The sequence below is a fragment of the Sciurus carolinensis genome, chromosome 9 (genome assembly GCF_902686445.1).
Source record: "Sciurus carolinensis chromosome 9, mSciCar1.2, whole genome shotgun sequence".
Lineage (NCBI taxonomy): Eukaryota > Metazoa > Chordata > Mammalia > Rodentia > Sciuridae > Sciurus > Sciurus carolinensis.
In genome coordinates this window covers 138348657-138372262 of record NC_062221.1, presented here as the reverse complement: position 1 = coordinate 138372262, position 23606 = coordinate 138348657, and the positions used below count along the sequence as shown (strand labels likewise).

General features: G+C 56.0%; 1 protein-coding gene across 3 annotated transcripts in view; it reads right to left on the bottom strand.

Annotated features, from left to right (window-relative positions):
* Positions 1 to 17990, bottom strand: part of Ubash3a (ubiquitin associated and SH3 domain containing A) — a 35273-nt gene extending 17283 nt beyond the window's left edge. For all 3 annotated transcript variants that reach the window (XM_047565383.1, XM_047565385.1, XM_047565384.1), the window contains exons 1-7: positions 17862 to 17990; positions 16136 to 16189; positions 13936 to 14122; positions 12861 to 13059; positions 10660 to 10829; positions 9661 to 9869; positions 2890 to 3016 (exon numbers count right to left, since the gene is read on the bottom strand). In XM_047565383.1, coding sequence (XP_047421339.1) covers positions 2890 to 3016; positions 9661 to 9869; positions 10660 to 10829; positions 12861 to 13059; positions 13936 to 14122; positions 16136 to 16189; positions 17862 to 17974 — 1059 coding nt within the window. In that variant the 5' untranslated portion in view covers positions 17975 to 17990. The remainder of the gene's footprint in view (positions 1 to 2889; positions 3017 to 9660; positions 9870 to 10659; positions 10830 to 12860; positions 13060 to 13935; positions 14123 to 16135; positions 16190 to 17861) is intronic.
* Positions 17991 to 23606: the final 5616 nt, after the last annotated feature.

Sequence of the window (23606 nt, the reverse complement as noted above, 5' to 3'; positions counted from 1 at the left end):
AATAAACCTTTCATGTTTTCAACTTGATTATTGGGGATTTTTGTCACAATAATGAAAAACTGACTAAGAAAAGATATAACTTTTTGTACATTTTCAATCCATATGTTGTTGGATTAGTGGGTACAGCACCTGTGGATATGAAGGGCTGACTGTATCTGATTCTGCTTCTTTTTGACATGAGAGTGGACTTGGCAGTGGCCAGCAGCTGCAGGGCCGGGGGACAGCTGCTGTCTGGCACATCCTTGCTCAGACTACCCTGAGTGGCCTTGAGCCTTGACATTGCAGGGCATCTGTGCATCCGTGAAGTCACTGAGGCCCTTCAGGAGATGGTGCACTATCCCCTGGCGGGGGCTCCTACCCGCGGGGTCTATCCCCAGGGGAGCTGGGGCTGACCCTTCTCCTACCTGTGTTGTGAACGACTGGAGGGATGGAGGGGCAGCCTTGAGGAGAGCCTGCTGTGAGCGAGACGGTGGGGTGAGGGTGGAGAGAGGCTTCCTGCTTCCAGAGGGGGCAGTGCTGAGGACCGAGCCAGCAGGAGGCCAGCAAGAGGCCTCCAGGACAGCTGTGGGCAGCAAAAGCCCTTACTATACATAAGCCTGGACTCTTGAGGAACACGGAGGGTCAGCTGTCACCCTGGAGAGCTGCCACCCAGTGCCAGGCCCAGGCCATCTGGGGGCCTCTGCTCTGAAGCTGGATGGGGCTGCTGCCTCGATGGGGCCCCGAGGTGCTGCCTGCCGGCTCCAGGCTTGAGCCGCCGGCGCCACGGCAGGGAGTGTGTCACAGTGCTGCCGTTCACTCCGTCCAGGAGCTGCGGGTCTCCCTGGGGCCAAGGGACAAGCAGAAAGAGGCCTCACAGAGACAGTGAGGGCAGAGTGGACAGTGACCGCCCCTGGAGGTGGACGGAGCCTCTGGGGATGACCAGGGTCGGCCATTCCTGAAGCCAAGGTCAGCAGGACGGCTGCCCGGGGTCCGGCTCCCTGTGCTCCCCGCCTCTGGAAATGTGGAGCTTCGTGCAGGGGCTGCGATGATGGAGCTGAAAGTGAGGCCCCGGGAATGGAGGGGGCAGCCCTGGGTCTGAGGAGGAGGCGCTGCACCCACCCTCCAGACAAAGGCCGTCGGAACCCGGGCTGCCCAGAACCGCCAGGAGAGCTCTCCCTCAGCTCGGAGGCTGAAGTCCAGGCTTGCAGTCAGCAGGCCTGCTCCCTGCAGAGGCTCCTGGGGACGGTCCTTCCTCTCCTCCGCCAGCTCCTGTGGTTCCAGGTGTCCCTTGGCTTGTGGCCACATCACCCCAGTCTCTGCCTCTGTCTCCCTGTGGCCTCTTCCTCTGTGGGCCTTTCTGACCTCCCTCTGCTCTCCCTCGTGAGGACAGTCGTGACTGCATTAGGGCCACTGGACAAGCCAAGATCCTCTCCCATCTCAAGGTCCTTAACTGGATCCCTGTGTCCTGTCAGGTTGGGTTTGCAGGTTCCAGGGCTCAGGACCTCACACCTGCGGGCCTTCTTCGGCCTGCCACAGGTACCCCATTCCACCGGAGGCCCAGCTCCCCTCACCCTACTGCAGGGTGACATCCGATGGGGCGAGGGGCCGGCTGGTGGGGAGATGCTGGCGCTCTCCTTCCTCTGCAGCACCGGTGAGCTGGGGCCCAGGCTGAGCTCCGGCAGAGCCCTGGGTCCCAGCTTCCCCTCCTTTGCTGAGGGAGGGCCGTCCTCTCGGGGAGCTGTCCGTGCCTGCTCCCCTGTTCCCACAGAGGTGGTGTGTCTGGCGTTTCCTGGCACCTGGGCAGGCTGGCACAGGAGCCCTCTTCCTGTCTGCTAGTGACTGGCAGGTCCCTGGCTTCTGGACAGTGGCCGCCCAGCGTGGGCCATCCTTCTCTCTGACTGAAGCAGATCCGTGCCACCTTCCCAATGTCATGTCCTGGGCTCAATTCCTGTGTGGGCCGAGCATCCCTGGCCCAGCGGCCGCCTTTGGGGTGCTGAATGGTTCTAGGGGAAGGAGGTTGGGTTGGTAGCTAGGGCTCCTGGGGCCCAGCCATGGCGGGCCCTCAACGCCCCACTTCCAGGAAGGCTCCCAGCATCCTGTGTGGGGTCAACACTTTGTGACCCTCACCAAGCTGCCTTTCTTCTGTAAGCCCCTGTTTTTAGATCTGTAAAACGAGGGCAGAAAGGCCATCTGTGAAATGTGGGGGTGCTGGGACAAGGGATCCTAAATAGTGTGTGTGGCACAGGATGGGGCCAGAGAGAGCGTCCCACTGATGAGGTAACCGCCCAAGGACCAGCCGCAGAGGCTGCCCCGGGTTCCTCGTAAGGAAGACTACCGCCAGAGGGAGAGCTGGTGGCACACTGCAGGGTGGCTTAGGTGCCCTTGGGAAGGGGCTGCCTGACCCTGTGCCCACCTGAGCAGCTGACTCCTGGGTGCCAACGGTGCCTCAAACCCTGGCCCTCAGACTCTGCCCCCAGGCTGTAGCATGGGCTCCTATCTCGCCCAGCCTTGCCTGGAAAGAAGGTAAGCGGAGGCGTCAGGACTAGAGACTTCTCTGGGGTTACTTGGCTTTTTAATGAGAAAATCAGAGCAAGAATTCAGGATCCTGGTTGTGCTCTGTCCCTGTCTCTTCCCTGCCTGGTGTCCCGGGGCCATGACTGATGCCACCTACGGGAGCACACAGGCAGGCCGCTTAACCATGGAGGTCGCACTGTCTTGCCCAGGGAGGACAGTCCAGGTGTGGCCCCAGCAGCTCAGCCCTGTTGGGTGGGCTCCTTGCCGGTCCGCTCCCAGTCCCTGCGGGGCAGCAGAGAAGTCTGTCTACCGACCAGCCATCAACCCTAACAGCTGCGTCCACCGTGAGTTAGCAGAAAGTGCTGTGCCTACTTGTCTTTACGGGGGTCCTGTTACCTGCAGAGCTAGCACGCTGCCGACACCCCTCGACGCTGGAGAAGGATGGAATTCCCCATTTCGTCTGCTGTTGGAGTCCCCGTCCTTCCTGGAATTCACGTCCATGGCCAGGCCGAAGGTGTACGTCCTGCGGGGAAGAAGATGGGCGTTGCCATGGAAACCCCCTCTGGCCACGGCTAGCCGTGGATGTACTCTAGGGTGTGACAACCTCAACAGACAAGGTGACAGGGAGGGTAAAGGGAGCAGCATGTGCCGAGCGCTCAGGACGGTCGGACCTGAGTGGTGGGCGCTCTGCTGCTGCGAGCACGGCGTGCGTCAGCCTGGCCAGGACCCAGTGCCCAGGTATTGGTCAGAGGCTGTTGTATTTCTGAGATGAGGTCTTGCCGTGTGGTCTGACTGGTCTTGAACTCTGAGGCTCAAGAGGCCTTCCTGCTCGGCCTCCTGGGTGGGGGACTACAGGCACATGCCACTGTGCTGGGCTCGCATGTCAGTTTAAACGTTGCTGTGAAGCCACTCCGTGAATGAAACTAAGATTCCAGCCAGTGGACTCTGGGTCCACCTCTGTGCTTTCCTCAGGGCTGCCCCGGGCGCGACAAGGCTTCACTCCACTGCACCTCCTCCGGCCGTCCTCACTTCCGGCCAACCCCAGCTCCGCCCGTTTCCTATTCCCGCGGGAGGACTCAGGAAGTTTTGTTCCTCAGGGTATCAGAAATGGTGGAGTGCTTGCCCTGCAAGTATAAGGCCCTGGGTTCAATCCCCAGCACTTCAGAAAAAAAAGAAACATGAATATACAACAACCTGAAAAAGAAGATAAAATATAATTCACTGGCTCAGCTGAGCACAGAATCTCACCCCATTTTCTTTACCCATCCATATTCTGATCTTCCATGATCAAATCCACTTTTTTGGTGCCAACAAAAAAGTGGTGATCCACTTTTTTGGTTGATTAGAAGGTGATGAGTATACAGGCTAAAATAAACCAGGGGTGGCCAGGAGGGGCGGCCGCTGGGTACACTGTGTCCCGCAGAGCCCCTGGGTGCTGCAGGTGACATGGAAAAGCCCAGGTGCAGGCCAGGGCCAGGCAGAGGACAGCCCGCAGGGGACCCGGCTCTCCCGGAGGGCTGGGGGCACAGCAGAGGCCAGGGCGACTGAGCAGAGCGAGTGGGCAGAGACGAGGAGACAGGAGAGAGCTCAGGTTCCGGCATCGCAACCGACTGCTGTGGACTCTTGCTGGAGGCCGGCGACAGGGCTGTCAGGACCTCCTCTGCTGCCTCGGAGCGTCCCAGAAATCAGAAACACGAGGGCTTGCACTGCCCCACTCAGTCCTCGACTGCCGAGGATGGGTTGGAGGCCTGGTGAGCGCGTGAGCACCCAGTGCTGCACGATTTCTGGGGCCTTCCTGGGTCGCGAAGCTCCCAGCAGGCAGGGTGCTCCTCGGGTGCGCCCCGTCCCGGTCCTCGAGTGCGCCCCCTGTCCCGCTCATCTGCGTTTTTATTTCTCTTGGCCAGGATGCTGGTTTCCAGTCCTCTCAACTCCTCTGTTCGTTCTCCTAGTAGAATCTTTTCATTCATTCAGCGGAGCTCCAAAGAGTGACCCCAGGGCGATTTTCCCTGAATTTCATTAAACCTGGAAGTGACAGAGAGGAGCTGTCCCCGCAGATGGCCTGTGTTTTACACATTCAGCCCAGGGGTGAATGCCCGCTTTCCTCTCAAAGAGCCTCCAGCCCCGATCTCATAAAACTTCCATGCTGAGACCCGTCCAGAGCTGGGGTGGGCAGGCACGATTTGCTCTGCCTCTCAACCACAGCTCAGGTGGTGCCCCAGGACCAAGCCCCGGAATGCTCCCTGCCCACGCGTGTTTTGATTTCGTTCATGCATTTCTTGTCTGCCTGCAAGTGTGCTCTCTGCCCACGCTGCTGTGGCTTGTCCTGTCTGGATCTGTGAGTCCTACAGGAGCCAGGCCACGCTGTTGGACGTTCCCACGCTCTCACATCCTCAGACACCCGCCGACGAGGGCAGCAGACTTTAGCTGATTGCAAGTAGACCAAGCGTGGGCCTGCGCCTTGGAGCCTGGACAGAGAGCTCATCCTGAGCAGAGGGGGCGCTGCGTGGGTCTCACTGCTGTGCAGGAAATGCTGGCAGGGCTGCTCTTCCTGAGGGCAGGGCGGGGCTGCTTGCACCCCCTTGCGGCTTACTACGCCAACAGCAAAGCCTTGTTATCTACCAAGGACAGGGGTGCTGATTACAGTTAGGGAGAAAACTGAACTTCTCTGCCCGTCTTTCAGATGAAACGCACTCAAGATGGTGCTGGGGTGTTGGTGATGGGAGGGGAAAGGGCCCAGCTCTGTGACACAGCTGCCTCGCTCTAACTTAAGAGGCTCACTCAGTGGTTAACTTGCACATAGAAATAGTCGTGTCTATGCTCCATAGCTCCAGTCTGTAGGATTTCATGCACGATGCCACTGTATTAGCGTCCTGGGGCGGCTGTAACAAAGCACACAGATGGGCCTTGGCAACAGACATTGATTTCCCATGGCCCTAGAGGCCACAAGTCCAAGATCAGGGATCTCAGGGCTGGTTTCTCCTGGGCCTCTCCTGGGCTTGAAGAAGATGTCTTCCCCTGTGGCCCTACAGGGCTGTCCTTCTGTGTCTGTGTCCTGGTCTCCTCTTCTTCTAAGGACAAAGTCATGCTGGATCAGGGCCACACTAACAACTGTGTTTTAGCTTAATCACCCCTGGAAAGTCCCTGTCTCCAAATAAGGTTGTTTCTGAGGTGCTGAGGGTCAGGACTTCAACAGAAGAATTTGGGGAACACCACTCACCCCAGCATACTGCCTTTTTCAGTCTGAACTACCTGCCAACAATTCGTTCCATGGTTTTTGAAAAGTCACTTGAATGGCCTGTTTTGGGTGTTGGAAATGCTCTTACCCATCCTCCTGAGCTGGAACCTTGCTCGGGCCCCTCTGCTCCCCATCTTTCTGCCCAGATGGCTGGAGATTGCTGTGGGCAGGGGTGCTCCCCATCATGACGTCCTTGTATTTAGCTTCTCCAAAGTAGCGGTTGGATATCAGAGTGTGACCTTGAGGTTCCAAGTTCAAGGAATCCCAAAGCCTCCCTGCTCCGCCCGTTTCCTATTGACGGCTGGGGTGGCTGTGTGGGTGGGTGCTGGGTGACTGACGTATTAGTTGCCCAGTGTGGGCTTCATGGCTACAAAGTTGGGGCTGGGAACGGGCCCTCTGTACAGCAGGGGCTCCTCCCTAGGGGCTCTGGAGCCCTTTTCTCAGCACTGGAAATCTGCAGTTCTTGCTGCCTGTGTCGCACGTGCCCCGTGTGCGTCCTGGTGGCGACACACGTAGGAGGTATTTATCAAACGTCTGAACTGCCATCCACCTGTCCACAGGGGAGCCAGCCTTTGGACACAGCAATGCCACCGATTTCCCACTACTTAAGACACCTGTGACATGTGCAGACATCCAAGGCCTGTTCTCACTGAAAAAAACGCTACAAGTTCAAAAAGGACTTTCAGCCATCTTGAAAGACATGGCCAGCTAGTTCCCTCACACCAGGGCCCATGTCACATGTCACATTTGCCAGGTGTCTCAGGGCTCCCTGAGGGGGTGGGGAGCTTCCACAACAGGTCTGTCGGACACCCCAGAGCACTCAGCCCAGAGTTAGCTTCTCTTTTCTTTCATTGCAATTTTCAATGTTGTCATTTCCTCCTAAGAGAAACTCAGGCATAAAAGCTGGAATGGTCACATCAGTGACCTGCTGTTTCAATTGTGATGTGGAAAATGTGACAGCCACAAGCTCACCTTCTGCAGTCTTTGCAGGGTCATTCTAGAAACATATGGGCTGCTGATTGCCTGGTGTCCCTGTGTGGCAATGAGCTCTCCCGTCCTGGGCAGGGGGTGAAGGACGTGGGCATCAGGGCAGGCAAGCCTCCTGGAGTCTAGATGGCCTGGGAGGGTGAGCCGACATCTCTGCTCCCATGATTCCATCAATGGCCTACTGGACCAGGTGATGGACACCAGCACTTCCTTAATTCTGCAGTGTCCCTGGCCTGCTGCCTCTGGGGCTGTCATCTTGGCTGTTATGCAGGGCAGGGGGTTGTACTGGGTTTTCTCCACAGTCCCCATGGACCAACATCTTGTAGTTCTGATGTGGCCCCCAGACCCATGGACATGTCCTCAGCAACAAAGAATGCTTCTCTGCACCTACTGGTCTGCAGGTGTCTGTGACTGTTTGCTGTGATGATTGTGTTGAAGGAGTGTCCCTTCCACCTGGAGGCTGAAAAACTCAGAGGCCAGCTCTCTCAGGCTGCCTTCTTCTCACCGTTTGTTCTTTCTACCACTAGGGCTGAAAGCCAGGGCTCACACAAGAAGAGCAAGCACCCTACCTGGAGCTATGCATCCCCAGTCCCAGTGTTTCTTCTAAGTCCTGGTAGTTATGTATAGGTTCTCTTTAAAGTAGCTTCCAACAGCATCTCAAGCAAAATGGCACACAACGGCAGTTTCCATAGCTCTGACTCATGCATGGGCCTCGTGGGAAGAGGTACAGAAGTTCCCTGGGTGTACTGAGGCTGGGTGATGTCAGTCCATGGAAAGTGTCTAGCATGGACCTGAAAATCTGTAGACAGTAGGCTGTGAATGCACCTGCGCTCCATCTAGAGATTCCTTCATTGGTGTGGAGACCGCAGGGAGGCTGTGGAGTCTCAGGAGAGGATCAGGGAGTGTGTGAAATAGCAGTGCAACCTTCAGGGCCACACTCTTGGAGGCAGGGGGTGGCCACCTTGGTGCTTTCCTAGGCTCTTCCCCAGCCTCACAGCTCTGAAGGTGCCAGGAAGCCTCTGACCACAACAAAAGGCCTTTCTCTACCTTTCCTGCCCCACCCGCTCTCAGTTCTTCCGTCAGTCTCATCGAAACCTGCCTGAGCTCCACTCAACATGTCCTGCCTTGAGGAGAGGAGCCTGCCTTCCTTTCTCCACCTCCCCTCTTCCTCGGTGGGCTCCCTCCCTCTCCTCACTGACACCTGGGAGAAGAGTGGAAAAGCCCGGAGGATGACCTCGGGCCCAGCACCTCGCCACAGCTCCACCTGTGTCCCCATGGCGACACTGAGCCAAGCCCAGAATTCCCTTCCTACCATGCGTCTGACCGCGGCAGTCCCCAGGGACACTCTCATGAGCTGGGCAGCGGCTGTCACTTTGGGCATCACACACAGCCGTCCAGTCAAATGCTCGCCCACAACTTCTGGGGGAGATGTGGTGAGCACCCTGCCCCACTGGATTTCAGCTGGGGAGGGAGATTATCCCACAAGTGCCCCACTTATTCAGCTGGAAGGTATTTAAAAGGCGCAGTCCTTCCTCAAACACAGACTCCAAAGAGTAACTGTGGTTGCCACTGCTGGCCCACCCTGGTTGGGGCTGTGGCCGTCTCCCCGGGTGCCTTGCCTCCCCAGCTGTGAGGTCATTCTCCCTGCCTGCGGGCCCTGGCCTGCTGGGCCCAGCAATCCCATCAGGCAGCTCCTTGGAATACCTCTTATGGGTGTGTGTGTGTGTGTGTGTGTGTGTCTATCACACATATATGTGTAATACGCATTTCACATTAATATGCACATATGCATATGCATTACACACTAATGTACATATGTGTATTTATAGCACATATATGTACAATAAAAAACCAAACTCCTCTTTTCCAATTAAACTCTTTCTAAGTTTGGTATCAGGAGTCGGGGGATGTTCTAACAAGCACCTAGACTCTGGGGGTAACTTGGGGAGTAGAGGCTGGGAGGACCTGAGCTGCCTGCTACAGAATGCTGTGTCCCCTCCAGTGGAGACTCACAGAAGCAGGATGTGAAAGTTCCCCACGAAGGACTCTAAGGCTGGAACCTGAGGAAGGGCTCTCATGATACAGGGGGAGAAGTTGACAGGAATCACCATGGGGACTGGAACTCGTGAAGGATGAGGTTGGTTACGCAGATCAGGGTGCTTCTGTCTTAAAGTGATCACCTAGCCTTTTCTTGTTGCTTGTTGTGAAATGGAGGGGAGAGGGACAAACTGAAGAAAGAACCAAGAAAAACAAGGAGCCAGTACCCGCTGTTCCTAAAATCCTTAGCCTTGACAACTGGGGCTCAAGGTGCTGCAATTAAGAGACATTCAGTTAAGTAGCAAGGACCAAGCCAGCAGCAGCCCCCAGCTTCCTGGAATAACCTCTGCCAACAACCAGTGGCTTAGGAGGGCACCCTGGGCCTGGCATGAGGCCCGGGCCCTGGCCACACGTAAGTTTCAGTCACGCAACACACTGAGCAGAGGACCCAGTTAAAATGCACTCTGATCCCGACCCATGAAAACTCTGAGAAAATAAAAGTGTTTTGTTTTAGCCATTAAATTTGTGACAGTTTGTTACAGAGCAATAGAAAACTACTTATGCACTTATGATATTATGGGTTTTATATACTGAGCAAAAGAATAAATAAACCCGAACTCAAGACCTCTGAGTGTAATTTTTGACATTCATAAGAAGTATTTTGCAATAATTTGGGCCTTATTATCTTGAGAAAGTAGTATGGAGTAACCCGCATTTCCTGAATGCTATCAGCGGAAACTGGGTCTGTTAAGATAGCTGCTGTGTATCTGCAGGGATAACTGTGCGGCACCAGGAATGCAGTGTTTTCCAGTGATGGAATGTTCTGGAAGCACACTGCTGCTGAGCTCTCTGTTTCAGGGGGTGACTGGTCAGAGAGAGTTTGGGCCCTGGCTAGGGGCAGCACTCACCTGTGTTTGACCCAGGTGTCAGACTCGTAGGCTCGCTCCGTGTAGTTCTCTGGCAGGAAGCCACGGCAGCCTGTCCTCTGGGAGGTCCCAATGGCCCAACCTTCGCTGGCTTCCTCCTGCTGAGTGGGGTCCACGAAGATGTAGTCGCCGGGACTGAGCATCAGCTCGTCCACGTTCTGAGGCTTGTACTGGAACAGGGCCTTCAGGGTCTAGAAAGGAGGGAAGTGGTTTTGTGCTTTCAGCAGGGTTTGCCCTGGGGAGCAGCAGCATAGGAGGAGTGTCACGCTCTGTGTCCTGCTTTCTGGCTCCCTAACATGTTCTGTCTCCAGGATACCATCACACCTGTCTAGTGATGTACAACACAGAAAGTAGCAAGAACAGCAGCACCCGGTTCTTTGGGTAGATTTAGAAATAAATTTTCCTTTCCTTCCTTCCTTCCTTCCTTCCTTCCTTCCTTCCTTCCTTCCTTCCTTCCTTCCATCATCTGTTCATCCATACCTAGACTGTGGGGCATCCATCCTCCCATTATCTGTCATCCATCATCCATTTGTCATCCATTTGCCTATCATTCACAGCTCCTCCTAGGATGGGGAGCAAGGTGACTCGTCATGCTCATTCCCAGCTCTGGAACGAGTGACACAGGCTTTCTTTCCAAACCTGTCAATCCACAGAGGAGAAAGCCTCAGAATGAGGCTCCAGCCAGTCACTACCTGAAAGGAACCGATGAGCAAAACCTGCATCCGTACAGTTCTATAACGGTCCTTTCCCAACACTGGCAGCAATGTATTTGGCCTTGATTTTCTGTGGATCTGTAGCTCCCATCTAACAGGTTGGTTCCGAATGGCAAGGAAGGGAAGCGGTCTCGAGGAGGAAGAGCAGTCCTCTGCCACTCCAGGGAAGGGCTCCCCATGCATGTGCTGTCCAGGAGGTGGTCATGCATTCATTGGTCTCCTGTGGAGAGGGCCAGGCCTGCACCCTCCCGGGCCAGGCTTGTCTTACCTGGTAGTGCACGAAGCGCATGTCCCGGGAGTACAGGGCTGCCGTCCATTGGCAGCTGTGGCCAGGGTGGATGGCTCTGGCCAGCTGCTCCAGTGTCCTCTGGTGGTGGGGGTAGAACTTGTGGGCCAGGGTCAGATGCAGCTGCTTGGTGCAAGGCTTCACGGAGCAGTCTGGGAAACCAGGCAACAGAGGGGCTCAGGGAGTTAGCTACCCAAGCGGCCAGCGCCACACACCCCAGACCAGGACACGCCTTCACACAGGGCACCTCCCGCCTCTGCCCACCCTCCACCTCCGTGTTGGTGCCTCCTCAGCAAGGCAGCTGCGTTCATATTTTAGGGAAGCTGGTTGGAAACCTGTAGGTCGTCAAGAAGGAAGGAGAGAAGGAGGCCCAGAGAGGAGGCCAAGGGGTTCGGGGCTATCAGTTTGCAAGCTGGTTGCCCACACAATTTCATTGCTAAGGGACCGGCTCTGTGCTCTCTGGTGTGCAGCTGATTCAGTGGATCTGAGGCCACGTCCCCAGTTCAAGGGTGTTTTCTTCCATGGAAGAGTCTCAGGAGGAGCGCTGATGAGCAGGACTGTAAAGCACACACAGGTCTCTGACACTCTCCTTGCGTTAGTCACACAGGAAGCCCTGGGAGTGGGCCAGCCCCAGGTCTGTCTGGGTGACCTCTGCCCTCAAGGCCCTGGTGGACTCCTGGTCCTCCTTCCAGAGCAGCCTGGATCTGATGGCAGCTAGGCCACAAAGTATTTTATATTCTGGGGCAGCTGTCAATGTCCCATGGGGACAGCGCAGATTTTGCTACTGGATGGGCCTGACGTGAGGCCCCTCTGCACCTTTTGGCAGGGTGGCCTTGGTCAGGCGTGGTTTCCATTTACACAGCAGTGGTCTGAGGGAGCGCTCACTCCCGGGGCAGTGCTAGGGAACCAGCCCATGGGTTCCGTCTCCTGCGGGCTCAGAGGACATGGCGGCCACTGCCACAAAAGTCACTTAGAACCGAACAGCATTGATTGTTCCCCTAAGAGGACGCAGAGCCTTCCCGGAGTCCTGGGCCTGGCCCCAGCTGTGCTCCCTGTCACAGAGCTCCCTCAACAGCACAGAGGCCTCCAGGCCCGAGCTGCCGGGCTGAGCGGTGAGCAGGCGGGTGTGGGTGGTGGGAAATTCCTCTTCTGACCTGTTCTTAGCAGCGGGGGTGGGCGGGCTTGCCACATGAGTCAGCATGACCTGGAAAAGACCCAGCCTGGCTGTCATCAGAGGGACCGGAGAGTGAATCACTGGGCTTGTGAATGGGCCTCTTCCCCGGGGGTGTGTTTTGGGGATGGCCAGTGTGGGCCTCCCATGCTACCCTGAGAGGGGCTGGGGACACTCCTGAGCCATAACTGGCCGCTAGTCAGCAAGAAAGGCCCCTCCTAGCTCTCTCAGGCTTAGGCTGAGGGCATGGGTCGCGGAGGGCAGGGAGGGCCTGCTCCGGGTCAGGAGACAGACGTGAAGCTCAAGCCAGCTCTGCCAGGAAGTGGGACTGTCCGTGCGGTTCCCGGGTGACGTGGAGCAAGGCAGAGCCACGTCCAGCTTCCAGGGCCACTAGGACTGGTCGGCACCGTATGCTTCCTGCAGCTGCTGTAACAAGCTGCCACCACCCTGGAAGCTAAACAATAGAAACGTATTCTCTTGCAGTTCTGGAGTCCAGAAGTTCAAAAGCAAGGTGTTGTCCAGGCTGCTCTCCCTCTGCAGGACGCAGGGAGGGTCCTTCCCGCCTCCTCCGGCCTCTGCCTCTGCGGTACATGGCTTCCTCTTTGCGTCTGTCTTCTCTTCTTATCAGGACACTGGTCGTTGTGTTTAGAGTCCACCCTAATCCAGTGTGACTGCTTCTTAACTAATTACATCTTGACAGAGCCCATTTCCAAATACAGTCATATTCTGAGGTTCCTGGTGGACGTGACTTTCCAGGGGACACTGCTCAACCCAGTGCAGTGACTTCAGGCAGACACTTTGCCTTTTGTGGCCTCAGTCTCCCCATTTAAAGATGCGGCTGGTGAGGCCCAGCTGGGGGCAGGACGAGGCTGTATCTATCTGAGGACGGTGGCTGACGCACTGCCTCAGGGGAGGATGGACCAGCTGTCCTTTGGAGGAAAGGACTGAAGAGCCAGCACGGATGGGGTGACCATTCACCCAGGCCCGGGTGCCCAAGGCCAGGGCTGCCTACCTGCCAAGACGGATGCTTCAGTGGCAAACGCCATGGCGAATTCCCGGATGGTGTCTGCAGGGCTGTCGTTAATGAAGAAGCCGAGGTAGCTGATGGACGAGTGGAGAACGAGAGGGACGGCAGTGGGGAAGGCCCTCAGCACCCTGTCCCCAGCTCTCTTCAGAGCTTCGTACAAGCACTCCACCTTCTGGTCTTCACACTAGGGGAGAGACAGGGACAAGCCTCCTCAGCTCTGTGTATCCCCCTAGAGTCCTGCTGCCACCAGCACGAGGCCCCGGTCCCCTCCAAACGCCGGGAGCCGCCGCTGCCGTCCCTGTGTATCTGGTCTGTGGGCATCACCCATAGCTGCTGCTCCAGGTAGGGACACTGCTCAGACCACTGAGGGGCAGGAGCTGGCTGGCCCTGGGGTCTAGTTCTGTGTCCCGAGACTCCCCAGAGGCCTGGGCAAACCAGAGGGCCTGGCGGAGGCTTTGGAGGTGCTGCTTCAGGGGTGCCCTGCAGGAGGCCAGAGGCCCTTCTCCTCTTCCTGGGGGAGGTGACTGCCTGTCCTTTCCGCCTTCTCTCTAGCAACCAGGTCCCTCTCACCTCCCTGGAACCTTGTGAGGCTGACACGGATCATTTCCTAAATCAGAGGGTGGGGCTGTGAGTCAGGGAACGGTTGATACTGGTGACTTGCCAACACCCCCCATTCTTCAGCTGGTCTGCCAGGTACTCAGGAAGCCCGGACTCTGACTTAGGTACCACGCTGGCCCTGGGGAGACCCATGAGGCCGAGGGAAGAATCGGCCTTCTCTGGGGCTCAACCTGGGGAAGGTGCAGTGCCACACTGTCACGGGACACGAAGGTGCCACTAGACTTGCTGGCAGAAAGACGGGGCAGCATGAGGCAGTCCTTCCTTCTGCCCGGGGAGAGGAAGAAGGCTTGCAAAAGTGCTGGGATAAATGAACTGGGTCCCGAGGGACGGAAGGCCCACGCGGACACTGCCTTCAGGACCGTCCCCTGAAGCTGAGCACTGAAACGGGCATCGCCCGTCCCTGGAGTGGCGGTGGACCTTCAGGGCCCTGCAGCCGACTCACCGTGAAGAAGTCGCAGAGCGTCACGTGGGGGAAGACCTCGTGAGCTCGGTTCTTGGCACACTGACGCTTGCTCTCCCTCCAGAACTCTAGAAGTCTCTCCAGCAGGGCCCCCGTGGGACAGAGGAAGAGGGCGTACTCCTGGGGAATGGGGTCGTCCAGGGAAGGGTCGCTGCTGTGACAGCGCAGCCTGTGGCAGAGGACAGCCACCTTTATCTGGCCTGGTGGCAGATGCGTCCCCAGCAAGGACAGGCAACAGCAGGGTCGGCAGCCCAGCCGGGGGAGGCCAGGTGCGCAGCAGTGCACCACACGGAGCGCACAGCCACACCCGGCCTGGGCCATCCCACGGGGACCCAGGTGCCACCCGCTCCCAGACCCAGGCCAGGCTGGTGCCACAGCCAGGGAAGACGAAGCTGCGGGAAGACTGGAACCCGCCGTTCAATGGTCTCTGAACTCTGACATCGCCATGGTATTAAAATTTGGGGGAAAAACAGACATTTTCATTTTCTCACAAACTTCAAATGAAATGCAAAAACCAAAGACACACACCCTCAAAAAAGAAAAGGGGACAAGTTTAGATGGCTGTTATGTTTTCTTTTGGTTCAGAAAGTTACTTTAAATACAAAGAAAAATGATGTAGAACCCCAAATAGGAGTCCATTGTCATGACTCATAAAAATGGAAATGAAAACAACACGAGACTCCCTTTCTCTGTTGGCTGCCTTAACAGAGAGCGAAAGTCAGTGCTCACTGTGCCTAGTGCCCAGCAGGACCCGAGGGCGAATCTGCGCAACCCCTGTGGGAGGCGCGCCTCCCCGCACCCAGAGCCTCGAACCCCCTGCCTCTTAAGCAGAACTTCTGCAAATTTGTCCCAGGGAGAAAGCAAAAAGTATGAGGCGAAATCCGCCTATGAAGTGTTGACTTATAACGGTAAAGCAGGGAAGCGTGGATGGGAAGCTGCTTGTCACGCGTTCGCTGGCGATCGCAGCTTTGAAGAGTCTCTGGTGACTCAGGGCAGAGCATGCACGTCTGAGTGGTTTTCTCTTTAGAAAGTCCTCTGCACATGTCTCGCTAGGCCCGTGTTGCTCTGGGGCTGTGCTTAGTGTGAAGTCTGGTGGTGGGCTGTGCGCGTTTCCAGTGTTGACAGACACCCGCGAGCCAGGAACCCGCACAGACCCTTCCCTCATCCTCAGCGGCACCAACTCTGCCCCTTCGTTTTCAGGGAATCTTAATTCTGCTCCCCTGATTCCTAGGGAGAGGCTGGGCCCAGTCCTGGCTGAGTTCAGGGAATCCGCTCTTCCTCCCTGGGGCTCCTCATCTTATTGCCCGGGCTGTAACTGGCAGGTGTGGACCAGGACCCTCCCAGGAGCGGGCTGGGTGTTCCGCTCCAGTTCAGGCCCTACCTTACAGTTAGACCAGCCCAGAGGACTCGGTGTCTCCCTGTCCTGTGGAGGTGGTGTCTGTTTTGCCTTTGTCTGGGGTTTTGGAGGAGGAAGGGGCTCCCCCAGAGAACGCCGGACCCACAGTCGGTCTTTCCGTCCTGTGCTGGGGCGGGCACTGCGGTGATGGGACCTGGCTGTCATTGTCGATTTCCACTGGGGCTCCTGCAGATCAGAGCAGGAGGGATTTCCCATCTCGGGCAGAATGCGGGCACCGCGGCCCATTCAGGCTGGGTAGTGCTCCAGAGCAAGGGGCCCCCGCCAGGTTTCCAGAGGAGAAAACAGGCCTGGGGCCATGGGTGGCTCACAGAGGGTCCCCACGGAGCACGGAGCAGCTGATGGAGCCCGGGGCTGCCGCCTCACAGGTCGCCGTGCCAGGCCTTAGGGGGATTCACGGCCACCTGTTAATTCTCTCCCCACCAGAGGTAGCCTGAGAGTGGGGACCTCTTTTTACATTAGCAGACATGGCTCTTCCCTATTGACCCCACAAATCCCATGATTTCTTTTCTGCGACAGTCAAGTTTGGATCAGGTAAAAGTCATTTTTGAGCTGGGTATGGAATCCAGGCTCGCCATGCCCAGCATGCCTTCACGTTTTTAGGTGGAGCAATCTTTGCTTGAAGTTCTTTCTCTCTGCATTTTAAAGGAGGCTCTTCGCCACTGCCTACGGGCCATTCAGCACTTTCCACCGCTGCCCCATCCCGCTCAGCGGGCCCCACTGCAGGCCGTTTTGATCCGAACCCTCTTTAGCCCCAGCCCCACTCACCACTCGGTGGCCTCCTCTACTGTCCTTCTCCCAGTGGCCGCCAGTGCTTTCAGCCTGTGGAGAAGTAAACACAGGGTCACTCAGAGCCGCATCGTCCACTTTGGAGAAGGGTCAGAGAAGCAGGTGCGGTAGCCCCAGCAGCCCTGCGCCTGTGCCCCTGAGGCCCAGGGCTCACCTCTACCTGGCTGCCACGTGACTTTTGACAGTCCAACCCACTCAGATGTCCCCACTACTCTCCTTCCATGGCTCCTCATCTCCAGGCCTGGGCTACAGGCCCAAGTCCTTGGGACTTGCCCTCTGCCCCTCCTGCACCAAAGCACCCCTTGGATGCTGGAGTGGCTGGCATGGGGCCTCGGCCTGGACACGAGCTCCCCTGACAGATGCCCACCCGACATCCCTGAGGCTCAAGGCTCAGTTCACCTCCTGCCCAACTGCCCCTCCACCTTTGTGCAGTACAGAGCTGGTCACAGCGCCCCCGCCCTCGGTGCCTTATTCAGCGTGGTGACCCAGGATGTAGACATGCCCAGTTGATTTAGCTGAACTGGACCAGACAGAACCTAGCGGCCATGCTACTGCAGTGACTGAGGCATGCAGGCCGGGTGCAGCTGGCTCCCCGAGGACCCTGGTCAGTGTCACCGGGGCTACTACTATTGTGGGGCACACCAGGGGACATGGCCACCTGGAGAGCCTTTGACGGGGGCTGAGGCTCCGAGCCTTACTCTGGGATGCGCTGGCTTAAGAGAGGAATTTAGGACATGTCTCTCCAGCTCAGACACGTTTATCGTTGAAATGGGAAGGGGTGCTGCTAGCAAGTCCCCGCCGGGCAGTGAACACAGCCGGGCGCCAGGGCACTGGGGCTGCCTTGCCTCCGCTGCCCCTCTGCTGTCAGGTCCTGGTTGCCGCTGACAGTCAGCTCTGGGCAGCAGGTGCTGTCTCTGGCTACCGGATGGTGGTGGTGCAGCTGCCTCCTGCTCGACCCCGTCACAGACCCCTGGTCCGCCACAGGCGTCATGGTGATGGGGGAGGAGAAAGGGGTCTCACTTCAAAGATATTACCCCAGGGCGTCGGGCGCGGCTAGGCCATGGAAGGAGAGTTTGTCCCCTCCCCAGGCTCCAGGTTTCTTAAAGAATATTTCTGATAAAGTCCTCCCTGTGAGTAAGACTCTGGGAAGGACCAGAGCAGAGACTGGGTGAGTTACGAAAGCTACAACCAATGTCAACCTCGCTTCTCTCCTGAGTCGGGTGATTTCAGGGTTCCCATTTCCACCTGCGGACCCCGTCCCTGGATAACAGGGCAGTGCAGATGCCGTTTCTGTGGTTTCTTTGCCTTTCTGTTTCATTATTGACCGTCAGGAGACGTTCCCTGGGACGGATGGTTCCCTGAGCAGTTTGGAAACGCTCTGATTGTTCTCCTAGCAGGTCCTGGCATTAGAGGCTCACAGAGGCCCCAGAAATGGAGGCAGCCACAGCAACGCACGGCTTCTAATGTGCACACACACTTCAGGGTCCCCCAGGACCCAGCCGGCAGAGCTGGTCTCTCAAGGTCAAGATCATCTCGTGGAGAGAAAGCAGAGAGCAGCCTTCTTCTGAGACACCACCTGCACTGCAGGGCAGCCACTGCAGCAGGAAGCCAGTGCCACAGGCCCCTCCAGAGCCGAGTCAGGGGCTGCAGGAGGGTCGGCCCAGACCGGAGTCAGGCTCCAGGGTTCAGTGGCCACGATACTCACGCGGTGTGTGCTGGGACGCCCATGGCCAGGAGGGGGTCCAGGAGCGAGGGGGTGCTGTGGCCCTTGAGCTTGTTGGAGACCTTGGCATAGAGCTGAGTCTCTCCCGCTGCCATCTCTTCCTGCCTGTGGTGCGAGAGGCGCCTGCACGTTGCAGTGAGCAGATAAAGTGTGGGGGGGGGGGAGCTGAGGCTGCGAAGAAAACCTCAAGCCCTTCTGATCTTTCTAACACAGGCCAATATCCTGTTTGCACGATCGTTGGTCTTCAGCCTTCTCTCTGCGGGTGTTGCTGCAGGCCCAACAATCCTACCTGCTTCCACATCGGGTTTGGGTCTGGAAGTCCATCCAAAGCCCTGCCTGGGCTGTGCCTCTGTGCCTGGGAAGCATTTGGGAGCAGGAACATGTGAGACCAGGGGGAGAGGTCGAGGGAGCCCGCTGGCCTCAGCCACTGTGGGACTCCATGTCTGCAAACAAGACCTTTGACTACTTATTGTATCTACGTGCTCTAAAATTTTCTGGTTCTTTTAGTATTCTCCAGCTTGTATTTTAATTTTAAAAATTGCTCTAGAACTTTCCTAGGACCTCAGAACCCCCTGAACCCTCCTCGCCACCTCCTGGCTGTCTCCTCCCCTGCAGTGGGAGCCACTGTGCCCTCCAGCACATCATCAACCTGTTTTTGAGCCTTGCACATACGGAACCCTATAGTATGTGCTCTTTTATGTCCAATTCCTTCACTGAAAGTTGCTTTTGAGAAATCTAGCCACCTCCCTGCTTGTGTCAGAACCCAATTCGCCATCCTTGCTGTGTACTGTCTAGCTAGATGAGCGAGGTCTTACACGTCTCTGTTGATAATGATGTGCCCTCTAGCTAGCAGGGGACAAGGGTGCTCCGCATCCTGACACCCTCACACCGCCAGCCTCTTCACCCTCCGCATCCAGGCGGGGCTGTGCTTGCCTCTGCGTTTCCCTGGAGGACACCCGTGTGGGCCTCCATGTTGTGGGCGCGCTGGCTGTTAGAATATCCTCTTTGGGGAAGCTCCTATCCAGATCCTCTGCTCATTTAGTTTGTTGCGGGTTTGCTTTTTCTGATCAATTTGTGGGCACTCCGGTTAGTGTCTTCTGCATCCTGTTCATGAAATTGCTCTCTCTGCACGTTGGTGAAGGTAGGCTCCTGGGCATTATTCTAGGAACTTCATTACTTTTACCATTCATGCTTAGCTCTACCCTCTGTCTGAAGTAACTTTGTATACGATTTGAGGTTGGGATAAAGTTTATTTTCCCACTGGTGAGATCATCGCTTGCCCGGTGAATCTCGGCATGATATCTCTGTAAGACACATGACTGTGTTTGTATTAGAAGGTTTCTGGTTCTTTTCTGTCATCTTTTTCCTTTGGCCCATTTTTGAACTCGTCCTATGCTGCTTTAAGTACGACAGCGTTACATCCTCTGACTTTGTCCTCTTCAAGATTGTCTCGGCTTTTTTAATCCCTTGCTTTCTCACATAGATTTAAAGATCAAGTTGCCATTCTGTGCCAGGGCAGCGTGCAGAAAGACCCACCTGTGTGGCCAACTGATTTTCAAGGAGGGGCCACGGCCACCTGATAGGGAAAGGACAGCACTTCAGTCAGAGGTGTGGGAAAGGGCACAGCTGTGTGGGCTGAACTGACCCGGCTTCACATCACACACCAAGGTCAACCCCTGTTTATGATGGACGTAGAGGTAAAATCCAACCATAAAACCTCTGAAAGAAAACCTAGGAGAAAACCCTTTCGTGTGCTGGAATTTATCGTGCTTTCCTAGGACTTAAAAAAATGACCTTCAAAACAAAAAGTGTGATCATTGGGACTTCATCAAAATTGCAAACTTCTACTCTTTTACCATAAAGGAGATAAAAAGACAAGGCTCAGACTGGGGGAAAATGTCCGCACACACATTACCTGATAAAGGACTTGGATTCAGGACACACAGAATATCACATGTATGCACAGGTATGCTTAGTGAGAATGAGCCAATGAAAAATGGGCTAAATATCAAAATAGACACTTGCTAAAGGAAGGCATATGAACAAGCCCTGTCAGTCATCAGGGGATGTGAGTGACACCTCAGGCCAAGAGCGAAAGCCAGAGGAGAGACATCTGTGGTGACATGGCAGGGGTGACCGGCGCCAAGACTTGGGAGAGCACCTTTACAAAGGGAAAGGTGCGTCTGCCACACAGCCGACTCCACTTGGAGCTTCTCGCTAGGGGAGGATAAAAATGTGTGTCCACGTAAAGACCAGTGTGCGCGTGTCCCTGGTGGTCTTATTTTAAGTCTCACACCGGTGACCATCCAAACAGCACCAAACAATCCCAGCTGGCGACTGGACGGGCAGACCACGTGGCACGTCCACATGGGTGCTCTGCTCAGCAGACCAGCCACTGGCCAGTGAGCAGGAAGAAGGCGAGGCCAGGGGATGTCAGGCCCAGCTCGCCTCCTCCTCAGTTCTCTGAGTGTTCGTGAACGTGGTGCTGTTTCCTTCTTGTGTCTGAAAAGACTTACCAGTGAAGTCATCTGGGCCTGAAAGTTTCTTTGTTGGGCAGTTTCAAATTTTAATTTACTTCACGGATATAGAAGTCTCCTTTGTGCTTCTATCTTATTAAATTACTTTTTAAGAAATTTATTAATTTTACTGAACTGTCAAATTTCGTGGCATAGAGTTTCCAGGTTTTTATTTTCTTTTAACTCTGTTACAGAATTTTCTGTATCATATGGAGATCTTGTAGTGTTTATTAGATTATTCTTAGTATCTTTCGATGCCACTATAAATGATATCTTTTTAGAATATTCATGTCCATACTCCCCGTGGCTGGTAAGTCAAAACGCCATTGACATTATATTATTTTACATTGACTGTATTTCCAAAAGACCTTCTGGATTTTTTGATTCTTATCTTTTTTATCTTTAGAATTTTAAATGTGTTTTATGTACAAAATTGAGACTGCGAGTAAGTAGTTTTCTTTCTTGTCAGTCTTGGGGGTTTTGTTTCACACTTCTCTCTCTTCTGCCTTCCCTCCCTCCCTTCTCTTTTTTTCTTTTTGTCCTTACTGCACGAGTTTGTACCCTTTTAGATGCTGAACAGATGTGATTATAGTGCACTTTCTTGTACAGTTCTCATCTTAGCAGAAGAGGTTTTAGTATTTCACCTTTAAATGTGAGTTTGTTATGTTTTTATAAAATCTTTTTTAATTTTTGTTTTTGATGCTGGTGATCAAACCCAGGGCAAGTGCATGTTAAGTCTGCGCTTCACCAAGGAGCCGGGCCCCAGTCACCCTGTGCTCTGAGACACAAGGTGAAATGGTTACTCTGCTCAAGTGGCGAGCCTCTCAAGTGGCTGCCCTCTCTGAGTGACAGTGGTACCTACGTCGGTCGGCGAACTCCCAGCACCCGTCGCGGGGCGAGGTGCGGCGGCCGGCAGCAGGAGCCGTGCTGCCGTGTTGGACCTGCCTTCGGGCCTGCTCCTGCTTCCCAGAGCCGGAGGTCTGGGGCCCTTGCTCTGCAGTCCCTGTGTCCTCCCCGCCCCGCCCCGGGAACCGCAGTTCATCCTCTACGCATTCGAACTTTCCTGTTCTGTGGGTTCCACACACAAGTGAGGCCACGCAGTCTCGTCTTTGCCTGGCGTATTACTGGCATGATGTCCTCCGGGTCCATTGTCCTTTCTCTTTGAGGGACCTGAGAGATGAACAACCTATCACCAATCGATTTATCTTGATCTTGGAAAGTCTTGAAATAGACAGAGCTTGTTATCCAGAGGAGGAAAAAGATATGAAATCTGATAAGTTGTCTACCCAACTATACTTTCCCAGATAATAAACCCATTCTTGTAAGGGAGGAAACATTACTCATTTCTTTAAAATAAAAAAAAATAACTTATTTGTGCCAGCCAGGAAATGTCCTATCTCGCTTGGTCCCTTCTTCTTAACTAGGAAAGATGTCTTCAAGTCCAGCAGTGAAAAGAGAAGACCCCCGTGGACATCGTCTCCTCCAACCTCTGAAGGGGTGACAGCTGAGTGCAATGGTTCCAACGCTTCCCTCCAGCGCCCAGGAGAATTCCCAGGGGGCTCCTGCCCTCAGGGCTCCACCCGGGCCCCGGGACGTTGCTTTGCGGGGCCCCCAGGCCGGGCCAGGCTGCCGTTCCTCTCCCCTGGTGAGCTGTTGCATGGACCTGGTGTGCAGCTGAACTTCGGGTGGCACAGGGCAGCCAGCCTCAGGGCTGCCCTGGGGGCTGGTGTGAGCGCCGGCCTGCTCCGACCCTGCGGCTCCTGGGGGTCTGCGTGCCTCTTCAGTGTCCTTCATCCACTTCAGTCTGACCAGCTCGTTGGCTTATGTGGCGTCCCTGTCATCGTGGTGCTGGGCACTGTGGGGCTGTGGATGGCAGACGGCTCCAGACTGTGCCCAGTATGCTCTGCCTGTAGCACACAGATCAAAGCTAGAGAAGCTCCTGTCCCGGCCTCTGAGGGCGAATGATTGCCCAGGGCTGTGGTGGTAAGAGAGAGGTAAGCCGGGCACGTGAGCTTGGAGGACCTCCTGCAAATCAAGACATTGACGGCGGGTGGGAAGAAGGGTCAGGCAGGCAGAAAACGGGCGGAATTAGACCACGATTGCCTGAGTATGGCTCTTGGCTATTGCCCTTGGCAAACCCGGCCATCTTGGCGTCCCCATCCAGCCCAACCCTGACATTCCCCAGTGTTCACCATCAGCCCTTGTCCAGATCACAGCCGTGGAGGTCACTCCACAGCAGCCTCCTGCCCACCCTGTGTGCCCACTGTCACTGTGCTGTCCTGTCCACCTGCCTCCTGGCTCAGGTCCCCTGTGGCTTCCATCACACAGAAAGTAACCTGGAATTCTTTCTCTTGTTTGGCCTCCATAGCCTGAGCGTTGGCCTGGCTGACCTGGCCTCCCAAGGCCTCCTCCTCCTCCTCTCTCTCCTGGCCTGGGGTCCTCTGGGGGGCTCGGACTCTCCAGGTGCATCCTCTCCCTGGGCTCTGAGTTGGTGGTCAACCATGAGGAGTGGCTCTCCTCGTGCTTCTCAGGACTCACGTCGTCCTTCCACCAACGTCCCTCCTCCTAGAGCCTGTCCTTTACCACCCTCTCCATGACCTGCTTCTCATCCTCCAAGGCCACACGCAAGGGTTCAGTCCTCTGCTGTCTGCTCTGCCCCAGATGCCTGGCTCCGGGCGGAAGTGGCCAACCTGGGCTGAATGAACGTGGGAAGGCCGGGCGCCCACGCAGCCGCCCCACCTGGACCGGCCGTCCAAGAAGCTCTCCCCTCCTCCCGCGCAGGGTGTCCTCTCCTGCTGGAGCGTCTGTGTGCAGAGTCCTCTGGGGACGCAGGGGCCCCATGGGACGGAGCCCAGCCTGCCGCCCAGAGCTCACTGCAGTGAGCACGCTCAGCCTGTCTTGTCCACGGGCGGGGGCAGGACAGAGCCGGGGTTCAGTAGCCTGGAGCCATAGAATCCCCACTGGCAGCTTCCAGCCCCCTACTGGCTGCCCGGGCAGCTCTGGGCAGGGCTTGGAGGCCTTTCCAACAACAGTGGCCTGAGCCGGGCCCTTTCTGCAAAGCCCCCTCAAGCGCTCCTCACATGCGCCCCCTCCCCTCTGCGGCCACACCAGCCAGGGCTACCTGATAGCCACGTCCAGGTTGGGTTACACGGGCGCCGCGGCAGTGCCATTGGCCACCATGACGGAGGCGACAAGGCTGAGTGACCTGGGG